Below are 16922 nucleotides of genomic sequence, written 5' to 3' on the forward strand. Positions count from 1 at the left end.
GCAGTGTCTCACTTGTACCCAACATTTAACATAAACATGAAGGCTTGCTAATAATACAAAGACAGTAGGTGAAGTGTCACCAGACTGACATTCAAGTCATTCTTTAATGGCCGTTTCAGTCGTCCACAGCAATACTTGTGTTAACTTCTAACTTCTTAATAAGTTATACATGTGATAAGGCCCTGCTAATGCACTACAGATGATGAAGAAGCTATAAACAATGCTGTAATGTAATAAAATAAAAGCCTTGCCAAGTGGACACAAAAATCTCTCTCTATACTTCAGTGGTTGAGACTACTCGCACATTACACATCCGTGGACATTTAAGATTGTCAAACTCCTCATAAAGTTCAAGGCAATGTAAAAAAAATAAAAAAATCCCCACTAACCTGGAATGAGCCTGAATAATGAAGCCATTAAAAATGAGCAAAAAATATAAAAGACAGGTACTACCCCATGTCATGTCTGAGAAGGCCACACACTGAAAGTGTTGGAACTTCCATCTTCGTCCTTCAGGACGGACTTCAGTCAGGGTTCAAACGGAGACCTCGACCAGCAGAGCCCAAGGTCCCTAGATATGTGAATCGAATTAGATTTGTATTTAAATTTGACTCAAGTAATATCAACTAAGCATCTATTCAAATGAACTTTATTAGAGAAACTCCCTTCATTTGACATGTTTTTAAACACCTCACAAACAACAAGAGCAACTGGGAACTCCATAGGACACACCACTACACGTTCGCACACCACCACTCGCGTTCCCCCAGAGTCTTCAGCAGGTGTCCATCCACATCAAATACACACCAAACAGATCAGGTCAATAACATGAAAGCACACACCATACAGCATTCAAATCAGATAATATAAGCAATACAAATATTCATCACAACATTCCACTACATTTTGATATTTCTGCATTTGATCAGCACACACTTAAGTGTAAGGAAAAACTTGCAAAAATAAAAAAAAAAAATTTCTTGAAGTTCTACTTAAAGGATGTCCAGGTTAGGGGAGGCGCTCGTAGCATCCGCAGCTTCCACTCACACACTCAGAAAGCAGTCAAATTGGGGCTCTTTCACTGCACAACCAGTCCGTTTCACGCGTCTCTCCGTTCGCTCACTCATCGCTTCACTCTTCGCCAACAAGTCATCCTCAATCGCACTCATCAGTTCTTAAAATGTCAGTTGCGCAGTTCTTTCCATTTTAAAAGTGGATAAAAATGAAAACACCCACCGTCTCTTAGAACATGCGGAGTGAAGCCGTTGTTTGATGGCATAGCATTTACAGGTGGGAAGAGGGAGAATGATACCGATATCACCCCAAGAATGCTGCCAAAGAGGAGCTTCTTCACAGGGAAATGGAAGAGAGGTGAACTGCAGAAGAGATTTCAATGAAGGCTTTTCCACAGAACTTGACTGCAAATAAAGTTGCACTTAAAACATTTAGGTTTCAACAGGATTCTTCCCAATGCAAGATTGCCTTTAGGTTTATGACAAAGCCGCATAACTAGTGAATCGGAGACAATCATGCACTTTTTTTTTTTTCAAATGGTTATATCACATTTCACAATGCATGCATTAGAGAATCCAGTTGAAATGGATACAAAAACCAAACATGACATCAAAAATAGCACTTTAGTCGGACATCCTATAAACAACTCCATTCAACACATTTTCTAATTTAAATCTTTAGCATTTTTTTTTTCAAATGTACAAAACATCTTCCACAAAAGTGTTAAGTTTCTCAGATACGCATTACACCAGAATTTTTTTTTCTTTTTTGCTGTTGTTGTTGAAAAGACTCATCTTTCTCACAATACTTACCAGACAAACACTTAACTTACATACCCCACCCAGATGACTTTGACTCCATACTGGATCCAAACCCTGAGCTAAACCCGCTACCACTGGTCGTTGAGTTGGAACCTGTCCCCCAGCCAAGACCAGCTGAACTGGTGCCATAATTACTGTTGCCTGTACTGAAAGACTGACTCTGATCCCTGCTAGAGCTGGTTCCACTGGAGGTGCTGCCTGACGTGGACGTCTGCTGTTGGCTAGCTAGCATACCCATCATCCCCCAACTACTCTGCAGAGCGGCAGCCATCATGGCTGGATTCAGACTGAAGGAACCAAAATTAGCCAGACTACTGTTGCTGCTGCTCCCTATCCCACTGCGACTGCCACCAAACGCTTGTGCTCCAAAACCATTCCCAAAGCGTGTTGTCCGGTCATACTGCCTATTGCCATGTTTGGGCTCAGCGTTCGAGATGTGAACGCTGACACCTTTGATAATCAGGTCCTCGCCACAGAGGGCCTGGGCAACCTGCGGCGGGGAAAATAAATAAATCAGCTCTGGTGGACACAACTACAACAGGAAGCTTCTTTCTACGAACTCGATACCATACCTGATCATCTCCAAATGTGACGAAAGCAAAAGCACGGAATGGCTTTGGAATGAAGACATCCGTGACTTCTCCATACTGCATAAAAAACTGCCTTAAATCGTCGGTGGTCATGTCTTCTGTGCAACGACCGACAAAAACTTTGCGGCTTCTTAGTGGCTCATCTGGACACTGCTGTCCAAAGAAAAACTTCATTTAAGAGAAATTTTAGCAGATAGAGTGTTAATTTCTGGTTCTTTAACATGTGGGGGCATGTGCATGGATATTGCAATATTCACCTTCGAGTTAGGGAGCTTGCAGTCGCACCATCTTCCATCAATCATATGGCGCTGTGAGACCACTTTTTCTTGGGCCTCATATTCTGTGAATCTCACAAAGCCGAATCCTTTTGAATTTCCAGTTTTGCCGTCTCGTTTGACCTGGAAGACAACAACCAATTATTATCATCGACTGTCGCATCATTTCATGTAACCTAAAGCAAACGTCTGTTTAATCACTGATGTACCTGAACCATGATGACTTCTCCAAATGTACCAAAATAGTCTTTCAAGTCCTGCTCGGTTGTTTTCCAAGGAAGACCAAGTACAATCAGATCAGATGTCTTCATATCCCCTCTCTTCATTTTCACAGCAGAGGAGGCATCAATTTCCTCCATTTTCCTTTTGTTGTCTGAAATAGAAAATATTTTTTATATTAATATCTTACTCTCACAATCCCAAGATCATACAACTTCCAACTGATCATTCTCAAAAGAGTAAATGTATGAAATCAATTAAAATCAGAGGGAATGACGCATAGTTTAAAAAAAAATTGTGGATGTATATGAAAACACTCAATATGATTGATCAATTATCAAAAAAAAGATTAATTTGGTGAAAAGCAGCAGAGATGTGCACCTGAGAGCTGAACAGCAAAGCCCATGAAAGTTTCAAAGTGATGTATATGTGTGTTGTGTAGAAACCCCCATTTAATGCTCAATTGGACCAAAAAAACTGAGCGTATGTTTTTTGTTTTTTTTTACCTTTGAGGTAGGTGAAAAGTGCATCAATTAAAATGTAATGAAAAATAAAAGAGGACATACAGAGTTCATAAGACTTCCTCATTTTACTGAATTGGGAAAATAAGCAGAAACAGAAAATGAAATTAAGTACCATTACTGCAGGAAGCAAATACTACTATAGTACAGGGGAAGCAAGGAGGAATTAAAAATTCTCATGCTTGTTGATCGTGCTTGGCATTTTTTCGAGTTGCACTTTCTTACCCCTCTATGGTGACCCTGACTTTAGTGTCTTCTACTGCCATTAAAAAAGGTAGCATCCATTACATTGCACGCAGTTCTGTAATCATTTCTCAGCATAACAATGTTTTGTTTTGTCACACAGTGACTTTTGCAATTTACTCATGGGAAATTATTAATCTTAAACTAGGTGCTAGTTAGCCTAGCATCACATAGGCATATCAAACATGTCCATACACTGGCTGTGTTTTGCAGTTCCTCAGAATTCCTCAGGAGGGCGACATACGTTAAGTGGTGCTTGAACAACGGTGGATGTAAATAAACATGTACATAACATTTTTTTCAAATTACAAATAATTGTAATGAAAACCTAGTTATTGTATCTGCTCCTTTTAAAGCTGAATTTAGAGCCCCAGTCTGCAATAGTGTGGATGGGGACATACTTCACCTCGGGTCCCTCTTTATGTTCCGTGTGCTCTAGTTACATCATTAATTATAAATAACACAAATGGCCACCTGTTTGGACAAAATGTTCAGCCAGAAGAAGTGCGTAGAAAATGCCCACATCTACCTTTAGGATAGTTGACGACATACACGATATTGCCCCATCCAGTCTCTGGTGCGTGAAGGATCCCTTCCACTAGACGTACTCCCCGCATGCACTGAGATACGGGGCTCCTGAAGCGCAGGCCGCACGCTCCTGGAAACTGAGCAGCCACGGTGGAAAGCAGAATGGTGCCGTCGTCCTCGGACGGAATCTCCATGGGCTCCTCGTTCTCCTCCTCTGCCACTCGAATGTACACTTCAGCCATTCTCCCCAAATAAAGAAAACTTCCTAGACTTGAATCTGAACTACGCTACAGCTAGCTAGCTAGCTAGCTACGCGGCTAACCTGAGCCGATGTTGCTAACCGAACTGAATGAGTCGTCTAATTTGTTTGTTTTGACCGAGTCACAGAGGTGACAAGTGACACAAAAATGTACACTGAAGTCAGTCTAATTCTATATTACCTAAAATGCGAACTTTCTCCCAAAAGAGCGACGAAGCGTACGTCGGCCTTGCCGTTCCTTTGTTCGCTGGGACGGGGATCTGCGTCGTCAACAACCAGACGACGTGACGACAACGATAAGAGCGGACGGTCCGCGAAAAAAAAACAAATCCGTCAAACGATTTCTTCCGCTATTGTTTGTCCAGACTAACGACGATTTTAATTCAAACTACGCGCCCGTTCGGTTCCCAATGAAAAGTAAGACATCAAAATATAAGAGTATCTTCTAACACGCGGTGTAAACTGAAAGCGCTTTGCGAGGCCTACAGAGAGAACATTATACAAAACCGGAACTGCGTCACTGCTGTGGGCGTCTTCATTTCATGGCGGTTAATACATCTGAAGAAATACCTTGATATTTTATTTATTAGGAACTTAAAAGTATTACATGTGTATTTGTAAAAACTAAAAGCTTGGAACAGCCCATTTTCATTGTAATGATTGTAATAGAATGGTACATCCAAGACAACAGCCCTCTGTTGCATTTACCGTTTGTTTATGTTGTTCTTTTTCCGGTACGGAATTGTATGGAAGCCCCCACCCCACTCAGTGTTAAGTCACCGTTTTATTACATTTATTCAATCTCATATTTTGACGTTGTCACAGGAGCCAAACTTATTTTTACTTCATAATTTAACGCAGTTCCATCCATAATTACATTACTGCCTTGAAGTAAGCATTCATATTCATTTGTGGAAACAGCATTTAAATTAAATTAAAATAATAAAATGGCATTTTAATCTTTATACTTTCTAATGCTTCTTGTCCACCTTATTTTTTCCCCTGTAAAGGTCAATACATAGGATAGGTATTTGGTTGTATTTAAAAACACCAGGCAGCTGTATAGCTTCAGAATCTATAACAAGCAAGCCTCATTTGTTTATTCCAATATATTTTGCTCACCAAATTTTAATCCATCCTCTCTGAAATACATCAGCTGCTACCAGGGTGTAAAAGGCCTCCTTAAACACCTCCGTTCAGAATTTATATTCAAACAGACAACACATAGAGATCTCAAACAGCTTTTTATTACATTTTTTCAATCAATAACAGTACAATTTAGTACAGTATCTATCTTGCATCCAGCTCACCGTGGAACACCAACAGACTGAAATGAAATACAAAAAGTGAAAAGGTACATAAGGGTGCAGAGCTCTATAATATTAATGGAAAGAGAAAAGGGAATCCATCTCAGTTGAATTGCATTTTCACTTGTGGCCACACACAAATACATCACATTTATTGTACATCATCGCAGAAAAAAAAGAAAAGTGAAAATATGTCACAACTTTAACAAAAGTGCTTCTGTATACAGTGAAATGTCATTCAGATGCTCTGATTTTCAATTTAAGACCAAGAAAAAAAAATGTACAAAAGTTGTTTTAGTATGGACAGTCTATGAGGATGTTATTGTTCCATTGAGTGTGAGGATTTGAAGGAGAGAAAAATGACTCGAAGTAATAGAATTCTCACAATGTTTGTTATAATTATTACAAAAATTGGCATCAAGAGAACTGGTAAGCAGAATTTACACTAAGTACGCAGTCAATATTAAGTGTTTCTCCATTCTTGCTCACTCTGGTGCATAGCGTTACCAGTATTAGTACGTGATGTATGCAGAGCTTGAGCCAAAAAAATTGGCTTCTATTAAGTTCAATGAATAGGTTGCTCTCCTTTTCAGAAACAAAAGAAAATCTAGAATTGTTGCACAGTCGAAAGCAAGTCTACAGCATGCACATCTAAATTAACTCGTGGCAGACGAAATTAAATGCCTTAACTTAAAAATATCAGACCAATTTTTTTCAGACACTGATTTGTACATTTCATTCACAGAGTTGCAACTGCAGTCCCAAGCAAAGGAAGTGTCTATTTAGTCGGGTAAGGTGTCTCACTCAAAAGTGGATACTAAACACAATCCCCCCATCCATATAATAAAATCCAGCCATGCCCGATTATCTCTGCACCTACCTTGCTATAACCCCCAACCCATCCCACCCAAAGTCAAAGGCATGTACAAGAATTAAGGGGGGGGTCAACTGGATACGTTTCTCATAACTCCTTTAGTACTGGAATGAGCATTTATAACTTATAGCATGTGCTTTGTTAGTTAACATAGTATTAGTTGAGAGGCAAAGCTTCTTCATGTGCAAAAGGCTGTGATGAAACAAAAAAACAGCTAGTATATAAATACATCATGGACATTGTTGAAAGCTGCTCGTGTAAATATGATCCAAGCGTTTACTTCTGCATGTTACCTCTCATCTGTCTTATATGATTTTAACTGGATTAGAAAGACAAGCTGTAATTCAAACATATCTAAAACCACTAAAGAAATGACAAAAAAAAAGAAAAAAGAATAGCCATCAAGAATAACAAACCATCAGAATATAATTCTTTAAAAAAAAAAAAAAAAAAAAAAAAAAAAAAAGTTAAATAATTTGTACATTACACTCCAACATTTGCTTTCAAGACGCACACATTTGCATGGGATGATAGTGTTGTTGTTTTTTTCTTTCAGGGTAACATAAAATGGTCCAAGAAGGAATGCACAAGTTTCTGATTTGATACCACAGGAGATCCTTTCTTAACTAGGTGATAAACAATTGTGCTCTTCTTTGTGTAGGAAAGGCATTGGTTTCCCTTCATTTTTGTGGTGTCCAAGTCAGTTTAAACAGTGTTGAAGAAGATGCTGTGAACATTCTGAAGTTGTAATGGTCTTCCAGTCAACTTTGGAGTTAAAAGAACATCTGGGAAACAAAGACAAATTGAATTTAGAAATTAACTGCCTAACCTTAAAGGTCCAGTGTGTGAGAATTAGTGACATCTAATGGCAAGTCGGCAGACTGCGGGGAACGTCTTCGCTCACTGCCCCTCCCTTTCCAACACAGGTCAGAACTACGGTGGCCTTTGTATACCAGAAAGGATGTTGATGATATTTTGTTCATGTCGCTTCAAAAAGCACAACACTCTCACTCTGGCTGGTTTGTACATTTGCGGTAGAAAATGCGGTAGAAACATGGCAGCACAAGATGGCGGCCTCCGTAAAGCAAGGCCCTTGCCACAAGTACATAAAAATAAAAAAAAGGCTTGTGCCGAGGCTATGAAAACAAAAACGGGTTTTTACTCCAAAGCAATTTCACTCTGATAAAAACATACTCAGGGTTGTACATTCAACTTCTGTCCATAAACACTCCTAAAAGTTACACACTGGACCTTTAAGTCAAACAGAAGTTTAAGGCTCATTGGGTTCATTATATGCAGTGGGGATGTCACCATGTGAGATTTTGAATATATGATAATCATGGCCAGATGGAATTTGATTGCAACTGAAACAATAATGTTATTAGGTAAATTAATCTTTGCCTTTGTTTGATGTCTTGTCAACTTTTGGTAAATAAACTAAACTTAAAATATGACATTATACTAAAGGCCCTGGTATACTCGCGTGTCAGTGTACTGTAGTATCCCACTTCACCATCGGGTGGCGGTACAAGTCTGGAAGCAGGGAATAGGACGCATTCCAAGCAAAGAAGAAGAGAACGATGCTACAGCTCCCTCGGATGTCTGGTTCGAACGGTTCGCAACTGAAAAGTCCGTCCGTCAGAGAGACGGGGTGTCAGCCGATTCAGCGGTCGCCAGGTCAGGGCTCGGATGACTATCCTTAGCGACTAATTCTTCTGTTGGTGAAATGTTTTTTTCTGCTTATACTCGGGCGGAAATTCTGTTTGCACTCTTTGTGCTCGGTTGCTAAATAATTTTCGTGTCGATTATACCAGGGAAGTATACCAGGTCCTTTAATTGAAGCGTGATGCAGAGTTACTGTGTCGAAGGGAAAGCATTGGAAATTATAGGGTACTTAATTTTTTTTTCTTTTTTACATCGTTATCATCACTATCAGTATGCCACAAGTTACATCCCTAACATGTACGTCTACAAGCTGCAGAACAGGCTTACAAGTTCTGTGTCTCTAGGGAAAGCCTGCAAATGCTTATTAATAAAGCTCATTTCAGATAACTAAGTTATTACACCACACAACATCGTTATATGCAAGATTCATTTGCAGTTTCAAGTGTCAGAGGTTCATAATAATAACCTTCCCACAGGCTACCAGCCTTATCTACCATTTTGATAAGTCTTTTTGGCAATCCCCTTAAAAAAAATCTTTAAAATTGTTTGGTCAGATACTGAAATGGCGGCAAGATTATTTCCGTCACCACTGGAGAAACTTCTCTTGTATTTAATCAGCCAAGACATTAGAACAGGAACTTAACTGTTTTCATCAGGGGTCATGCAGCAAATGTATCTTAAATATAAGCAGTTGTGTGTTGTAGTGACATCATACTTCCAGTAAATCACCTCAAGTGTCATAACTTTATTTCCTGTCAAAGCAAAAACATAGCATTTTCCATGAAATGGATTTCCCTGTCCCCTTTCTGTGGTTGTTGTCGTTTTTTGTACATGCTGTTCAGCCACATTCTGGCTTATTGGCGTATTGTAAGCACAATATTACGGCAGTAACTTTTAGGGCAGAAGATGTCTAAGGTGCTCTCATCAACCACTCTATGAAAACTTGTATGAAAATCCATGAAACTTTTACAAATGCTAGAGGCAGGTGAAGTCGCCCTGACATTTATCTAGAGCTTACTGTAAATGGAGGGACAACAAAGTTTTTGTTGGTTATGAGAGTCAAAAGAAAATGCCAAGATCCATTCAAGCCAACAGGTGTCTCAAATGCGCTGACCAGCAAAAGAAACACAGACATTTCAATGAACCCATAAAGCTCTCAAACCTGTAAGGCAACAAAAGTAGCACCATCAGTAAATCACCTTCTACTCCTGCCAGGACAAAGAATTGGGTATGGCAAACATCTGCAACTACAGGTTTTTTTTGCTTGGAATAGCTTCAAAAGTATACTGTGGGAAAATGGTGAAACAATTAAAAAAGGAAAAAGAAAAAAAAAAAGAAAAAAAAAAAAGAATGAAAGAACCTTCAGGCTTCAATTCCAGATCTTCAGAAAACTGTCCCAGGATCCTGTTGCAACTGCCATGCCATCGTCGGTAACTCCAAGACAGCTAACACGGTTGTCATGTCCGGCCAACACACCTAGAAACAGTACCACAATTAAGACTAGTCGTCTCAGGACTACCGACAAGAAAACATAGAAGACAATATGGCCGTTGTGATCTTGCGTCAATGACTCACCAGCGCGGTCTGCTTTTAGTGTGTCCCACACATTACAGTTGAAGTCGTCATATCCGGCCAGAAGAAGACGGCCGCTCTTGGAGAATGCAACAGAGGTGATGCCACATATGATGTTGTCATGAGAGTAGATCATTAATTCCTGATCGGCACGCAGATCAAACAGCCTGCAGGTGGCGTCATCAGAGCCAGTGGCAAAGGCATTGCCATTAGGGAAGTACTAAAAATAACAACAACAAAAAAATGGGGAGACCGTTACCACACAGCAGAGTACTACACAATACCAAAAAGTCAAGTATAGTCCTGAATCACTTACACAGATAGCATTGATGTCAGACTCATGGCCAGTAAAAGTCTGTCTGCACATGCCTTCTCGAACATCCCAGAGTTTAGCGGAGGCATCACAAGCACCGGAGACAAATAACCGGGAGTCAGGAGCCAATGACAGGCTCATGACATCACCTGTATGTCCAGCAAACGTGGTCGTCTGCTGGCCAGTCTCAATGTCCCAAAGTGCACTAGAAGGTAAAAGAAACGATAGTAAGCATTTGACATTTCTGTAATTTCAGTATGGTTTGAAACTATGATATGAAAATCCTCTCACCAAGTGGTATCTCCAGAGCTTGTAACAATCTGGTTGTCATCAAGAAAGCGACAACAGGACAGATATCCTACAATTCAAAGAAACATGAGAAGTGCATTCATATGAAATTGCACGTTTGATACAACATGTGTATATCAAATAAGGGTTGTGTTCCGTTTCCCAAACTCTTGGCTCCCAATCTTTGCATTTAACACAAAGGGCAGATGAGATTAAATGTAGATGTTGCACCTTACGCGTTTCCCACAATTTTTGAAAATGTTTATGAATACAAATTTAAATATGAATGTTACCAGGGATTCACTCAATGACTTTAGTTTTCTACGTGCAGTGTAAAACATATTACACATGATGTCACTGCGTTTTTACCTGTATGTCCAGCGAGCTCACGGCTCACGCGTACATTCCCCTCGCGTGTTTTCAGGTTGTAAATGGAGCAGATGTTGTCTAAGCCACCGCAGGCCACATAATTTCCTGAAGGTGCGTATGCGCAAGTCATGACCCAGGAAGATCGAAGTGGAATGGCGTGAACCTATAACAAAAAGGTAAGAACACACACGTACATACTTTTAATTAATCTATTAATATACACCATACTTTTGACATCTGATTCTCAACATTGCCTGTGGATTAGAGCTGAAACGATGAATCGATAACTAAATTAATCGCCAACTATTTTGATAATCGTTTATCGGTTTGAAGCTTTTTTCATGATTAAAACCAGATTTCTGATTGTTTTAGCTTCTTAAATGTGAATATTTTCTTGGTTTCTTTGCTCCACATAACAAAAAAATCAATAAAACCAAGTCATTTTGGTTTGTGAACAAAACAAGACATTCAAGAACATCGTCATTTCCAGGTTTGACAACTACTGATCAACGTTTTTTTAACATTTTCTGACATTTTATGGACCAAACGATTCATCGATTAATCGAGAAAATAATCGACAGCTTAATCGATTATGAAAATAATCGTTAGTTGCAGCTCTACTGTGGATTCTATCCGATTCATTTCAAGGTATATCTAATTCTAGACTCATCATTTTGCTCTGGTGCCAATTTAAAAAAAAAATGTTTTATTATATTATAGGAGCTCCTAAAATGAGAACAGAGTACAGAATGGAATGTTCCAAAAGGCATTAGACAACATCCTGTATAATCAGGCCCATATAATTTCCACCTTGATAGAAACACGATAGTATTCAAGAGTCGATAAGGTACTACTCACTGGCACTTAAAAAAAATTGGTATTTGCAGATATAACTGTGACATTAACTCTTTCATCAAAGACGTGACTTACCTTATTTGTGGTATAGCTGTCCCAAATAATGAGTTTGCCATCTTGAGAGGCACTGACCAGGAGCCTACACAAACGAGAACAGCAATAAAGAAACCGCCACAGCAAAAATATTCCCTGCTAGTCTACTTACGTTATTATTTAACATCGTATATTTCACCTTTCACTCAACAATTTGGTGTGAAATAAGAATCTATTGAGTTTACCTGGAATCTGTTCCCCAATGCATGGCATAGATTTTAGCCAAATGACCCCGCAGCGTTCGTCTTGTACGCATCTGGATTCGGCCAACGGGGTCAATGTTAGCTGTGATCTTAATAAAAGAAGAAAAAGGCAGTAAGTTAATTGATGATTTTCATACCATTTTTTCCCCGTGCCAAAGGTATAATCCTAATATTAAACATTACCTGTGATAGTGTGGCATCTGCGCATGCTTTCCTGGCATCCTGAAACCAAGGAAATGCAAATATTTAGCACGTCAGTCTTAGCATTACTTTCTCGCTATATAGAGTGGTTTTCATGTTTGGTAGGATAAAATGAAAAAGTGTTTTGTTACTCACCCTGATCTGATTTTTGAGCTGCTCCGCCTCTTGGCGTAACTGGTCCAGTTCACTCATGTTTTTCTGCTTTATCAATTACCTTTCTCCAACTACTGGGGCACTTGCCGATCTAAGAAAAGAAGAACAACAAAAAAACATGAAACACTCAAATCATTCATACAAATCTTCCTAATATCAAATTCAAGTTATTTTATGAGCAAAAGGAAAGGCAGCTCAATGTCAACAACAATACGACTAAGTTACAGTATTTTCTGTACGCAACGTCACAGTTCAACCTGACTTTTTCACTACCATAAACCTGACCCATAATTTTTTTATGCCAGACAAATCCTGTTACAGTACGACTTTACAGTGATGTGAAAATCAGCCATTACCCTGTTCACGTCAAACTCATTGGTACGAAACAATGTAAGCGAAATTAATAAATGGCTAGAGCTTTTTACTTCCACATTCTGTAACAAAGTAAATTACTGCTAAAAAAAATGTATTTCCACACTCTGAGGTAACAGACTTCATCAGAAATCAGAAATGAAATAACAAAAAAGTAAAAAAACTAAAAAACTTTTCTCTTTTCTCTAAGAAAATACTGTTTAAACAGAACTAAACTCCATCGTGGTGATTATTTAAGCTGAGGAAACAAACTTCCTGTATGTTTCTTCCGTGTCTCACTAAAAATAATCTTGAGATTGTGTCGTTGAATGTGCATGTTTCCTCCGCTCCTCACGCTGTTGAAATAGTTTAAACTTTTGCGCACTTGTCACGCGATTGGAACGGGTCATTTAAAAAAAGTTTGGTAGCACCGGCAGCTCAAAAGCATCTGCATCTGGATTGGAAGCACAAACTCCTGAGAGTTGGAAGGGCTGTGTCTCGAATAGACCTTTTCCAACCATGAGACACTTTTGATAACTTTCATATCATTACAGGCTTAATCATTATAGAGAACCAAAGAAACTCACAGTAAATATTGCAAGTCAATGGCCTGACTGTACAAGAAATGCGTTGCGATATCAGAATAAAAACGGATAGTTACTGCTAGAAAAACACGGTGCCCAGGCCCATTCAATTAATTATTCAAGAGCAGAAGCACACAGGAAACAAACGTGTAACTGTACCCTTTATGGTAAACCAGACAAAGCCATTTGTGACAGCCATCATTAAAAAAAAATGTTTACAGACAATCGTGAACCTCAGCAATAACAGCAATATATTTGGCTTCTGTAGAGTCGGAGTTACTGTAAGAACCGTATTGCCTTCCAACAACTTCTCTTCCGAGACATAATATTTAAGGAATGTTTTGCATGACATTGGAAGATAAAAACCAGGAAGCCACACTTTAAAACCCATCAGTCTCTGATGCATTACATACACGGACTACGCTCTGTGCAAGTTTCCTTCTATAAGACATTAACCGGCTCCATTACAACAGAAAAAACACACACCACTACCACTGAATGTTAAACAATGTAACAGTGAAGCAGAAAATAAAACTCCAATAGCAAGGATAGTCGGGATTCATTATAGCTATAGATCTAAACTTTAAAATATTCCACATTTAGAAGTATCATTTCCCATTGACCTCTATGGATGCTTACAGCTAAAGAGTTCCTCTCCCTCATCACTTCTCCTTTTCAAGCGCCTGATCAGGGTCAGCTGACAGCATGATAAACAATGAGCAGTAGCAAACAGCCTGGAATTGTAGCTCACTAGCTGCTCTCAGGTCCCTTGAGTGCAGTCTGTGCCTGTCGTTCTCAAAAAGGTATCATTTCGTTAGAATTAAAAAGAAAATGCAGCTCGAAAATGCATCTCTCCCTCACTCTCACTACAGTGAGTAAGCAAACAAATGTTCTCAAAGGACAAGTCAGCTTATCTGTATCGTTAAATAATGATAATGCACTGTTTCACAGCTAAAGCTGGATCACAGAAGAAGCCATAACCAGCAATATCACGGAGCAACTTCATAATCCTAAAAGCTGAAATCCTCAGTCAATCGGACGTTAATCCTATCCATGTCCACTGACATTAACAGCTGGCAAAGCCAGCTCAGGCATTAGAAATATGTTTTCTCAATCATTAAAGGATGAGTTTAATCTTGTTTATTTTACACACAACATGCTAAATGTAAGTGCCTGGATTTTCCATAAGATTAAGATTAGTCCCTTATTTTCACACATCTACTGAAATCATAGGCCTGATACAGCGCTTTTTTTAAGCGATGCTATAATGATCATAAAGTATAATTTTAATGGAACACATGCAGAAAATAAAGGAAATGTGTATGCAGTTTTAAGATAAAATTTAAGAAGATTTTCTTCAGAAAAAAACAATAGCGCAAACTGGAATAAAAGACTGGTAAAACCCGTCTTACCATTTTATGTCAAAAAATATCTGCTGTGAAAAGGGCGACATGCACATGTTGTACGAGTTGAACTCACTGACAGCTTGTTAAATCAAAGACCAACATTCAGTCACATCATTCCAATCCAAAGGCCAATGATAACAGACATAAGCTGGTGACACCGTGGGCCTTTAGCACAGTACTCTTACAAAGAAATAACAAAACAATAAATACAGTAAAATAAAATGCACACAATACTAGCATGTGAATTTCCTAAGAGACTTTGCACGAGTTTACTCAACACTGTATTAGGTGAATTGACAGTTGACTTAGTGAATATGTGCAGTACTGTGATTTGCCTTCAACAGTAGATCGTTTGCATTGCATTTGAATGGCTGCGAGGTAGCTGTTTTAACCAAGTTCTTCAATCTCATTTGTTTAGTAAAATTGTCCACAGAGGCTCCACACACATTGGGAGCACTCGAATAAAAGTCCTAATGTGACAAAATAAGACTAGTAAAATGAGACAGTATGTGTATTCCTCCACTTAAAAGGCGCAGGGCAGTATAACGAGAATACAACTTTTACAAATGTAAGAAGATGCAGCTAAACGCCATCTTGCAGACTGCTGTCTACTGGTTAGCTTGCTAGCAGGCTCGACGGTGTAGGCCTGCAGGCAGGGCAGAGCTGCAATTCAAGAAAGCAGCGAACTCATCCACTTCGCTCGCAATAAAAATCAATTGAGGATTTTAGTTAGACGGTTAGACATTTCATCACAGGTCAACCCTATGGCTGACGGTATATCATGCAAAATGACGAAACTTCGTGCTACTCGACTGCTCCTTCCGCAATTACACCAAGTGCTATGTAGTTAGCTTCGAAGCCAGCAGTAAATAAATCTAGAAGCTCGCTGGGCCTTCCGAGATCCACTTACTTACACACCAATAATCTCGTTAAAGCAGACAGTATTCGATTGATTTGATTACGGTGTACCGGTATACTTATTGGTTTCCAAGTCCTTCCGCTTTACCGAGCCTGTAAAACTGCAAGGTCGGGCGGCGATGGCCTATTTGATTGTCTGAAGCGAGCAAGTAAATGCAACGAATGTGGGCGCTGGATATTGATAAATGACCACCAACCACACACACCCCCTACATAACGTAAACCGTGTTAACGTCTGGAACATAAAATAGTGTTACCAACGCGGGCTGTAGCCGTTGCACCGGTGCTCCCCGTTTCGGTGCAGAAGCAGCAAAATGCTAACTTAATAGTTCGGCTTGTAAAAAGGGTGTTAACGCGGATACAGTAATTCACCCTGAACGAGAGTGGATCTCGCCCGCAGATACACACATGCATTCGTATATATATATATAATATGTCATGTTAACGTGAGTTAGTGACGATAGCTACTCAGCTATCGCCGGTAACTAATTACGTTTATTTTTTTCCAGCCCAACCCAGTGTGTCATCATCAACTGATAGCAAAATCTTGAAATGCAACAGTTACACTCGGCCTACGAGACGACATCGTGACTATGAAGGCGCTTAATTCACCGTGGCATTTATATCCAGTACTTTTTAATCCGTTCACTAACCCACTACATTATAGTAGTGTATTTTAGGCCAAGAGGCAACTCCGCTGGGTCATCACTGTCATAAGCCCCACTGGCCAACGTTCACCGCCAGCCAGATTTGCTAACACGAACAGCAGTAAAAACCAACTTAAATTAACGGATGTATGAGCCAGCTGACTTGGATATAGTGTTTTCCACAATAACCTGCACATTCGAATCAAATTAATGGGCACCAGGGGCCACAGCTGCAAAGTACCGCGTACATTGACTTATCGAATTTGTTAAACATGTAATGGCAAACCTGACGTTAGCGAACCTGAGCTAACTAAGGAAGCTAGCCATCGCTACCCCACCCCCGGGCAGTTTCAATTCCGCCACAATTCACCAGCTATTAGTAGTAATAGATACGGTGAAAGATGGCAGAGCAACGTTATTCTTGTTTTAGTTCCGTCTTACCTGATTCAATTTGCGCTTGTTTTTGCGTTTTGGCATTGACTGGAAAACAGGGCGGTGTGTACCTCCGATCCACGCATCAACGAACACCAACAGCGCTAGCTCACCAACTAGCTAGCCAGCTAACGTTAGTTTTTCCGAGGAGCAGCCCTTCCCGTGCGCGCAGAGGCTACAGCTAAGGGAGCTTGACAACCTCCGTCAACCAACCGGAGAGG

General features: G+C 39.6%; 2 protein-coding genes across 4 annotated transcripts; both read right to left on the reverse strand.

Annotated features, from left to right (window-relative positions):
* Positions 1 to 2: 2 nt before the first annotated feature.
* tardbpb (TAR DNA binding protein b) lies at positions 3 to 4959 on the reverse strand. 3 transcript variants are annotated; one of them, XM_083892243.1, is made up of 6 exons: positions 4213 to 4959; positions 2910 to 3073; positions 2683 to 2823; positions 2408 to 2575; positions 1237 to 2325; positions 3 to 571 (listed from the first exon to the last, which is right to left on the reverse strand). In XM_083892243.1, the coding sequence occupies exons 1-5, from the start codon at positions 4451 to 4453 to the stop codon at positions 1843 to 1845; spliced, it is 1197 nt and encodes a 398-aa protein (XP_083748369.1). In that variant the 5' UTR covers positions 4454 to 4959; the 3' UTR covers positions 3 to 571; positions 1237 to 1842. The 3 variants fall into 3 exon arrangements, with proteins under 3 accessions (XP_083748369.1, XP_083748367.1, XP_083748368.1); XM_083892241.1 differs by having other exon boundaries at positions 2408 to 2593; XM_083892242.1 differs by having other exon boundaries at positions 5 to 571; positions 2408 to 2578.
* A 3634-nt stretch (positions 4960 to 8593) lies between these two features.
* On the reverse strand, positions 8594 to 16851 carry gnb1b (guanine nucleotide binding protein (G protein), beta polypeptide 1b). The gene is made up of 10 exons (XM_083892964.1): positions 16711 to 16851; positions 12346 to 12454; positions 12193 to 12231; positions 11992 to 12098; positions 11789 to 11852; positions 10859 to 11021; positions 10493 to 10559; positions 10205 to 10406; positions 9892 to 10108; positions 8594 to 9792 (listed from the first exon to the last, which is right to left on the reverse strand). The coding sequence occupies exons 2-10, from the start codon at positions 12400 to 12402 to the stop codon at positions 9686 to 9688; spliced, it is 1023 nt and encodes a 340-aa protein (XP_083749090.1). The 5' UTR covers positions 12403 to 12454; positions 16711 to 16851; the 3' UTR covers positions 8594 to 9685.
* Between the last annotated feature and the right edge of the window lie 71 nt (positions 16852 to 16922).

Source organism: Microchirus variegatus (genome assembly GCF_963457635.1).
Source record: "Microchirus variegatus genome assembly, chromosome: 7".
Lineage (NCBI taxonomy): Eukaryota > Metazoa > Chordata > Actinopteri > Pleuronectiformes > Soleidae > Microchirus > Microchirus variegatus.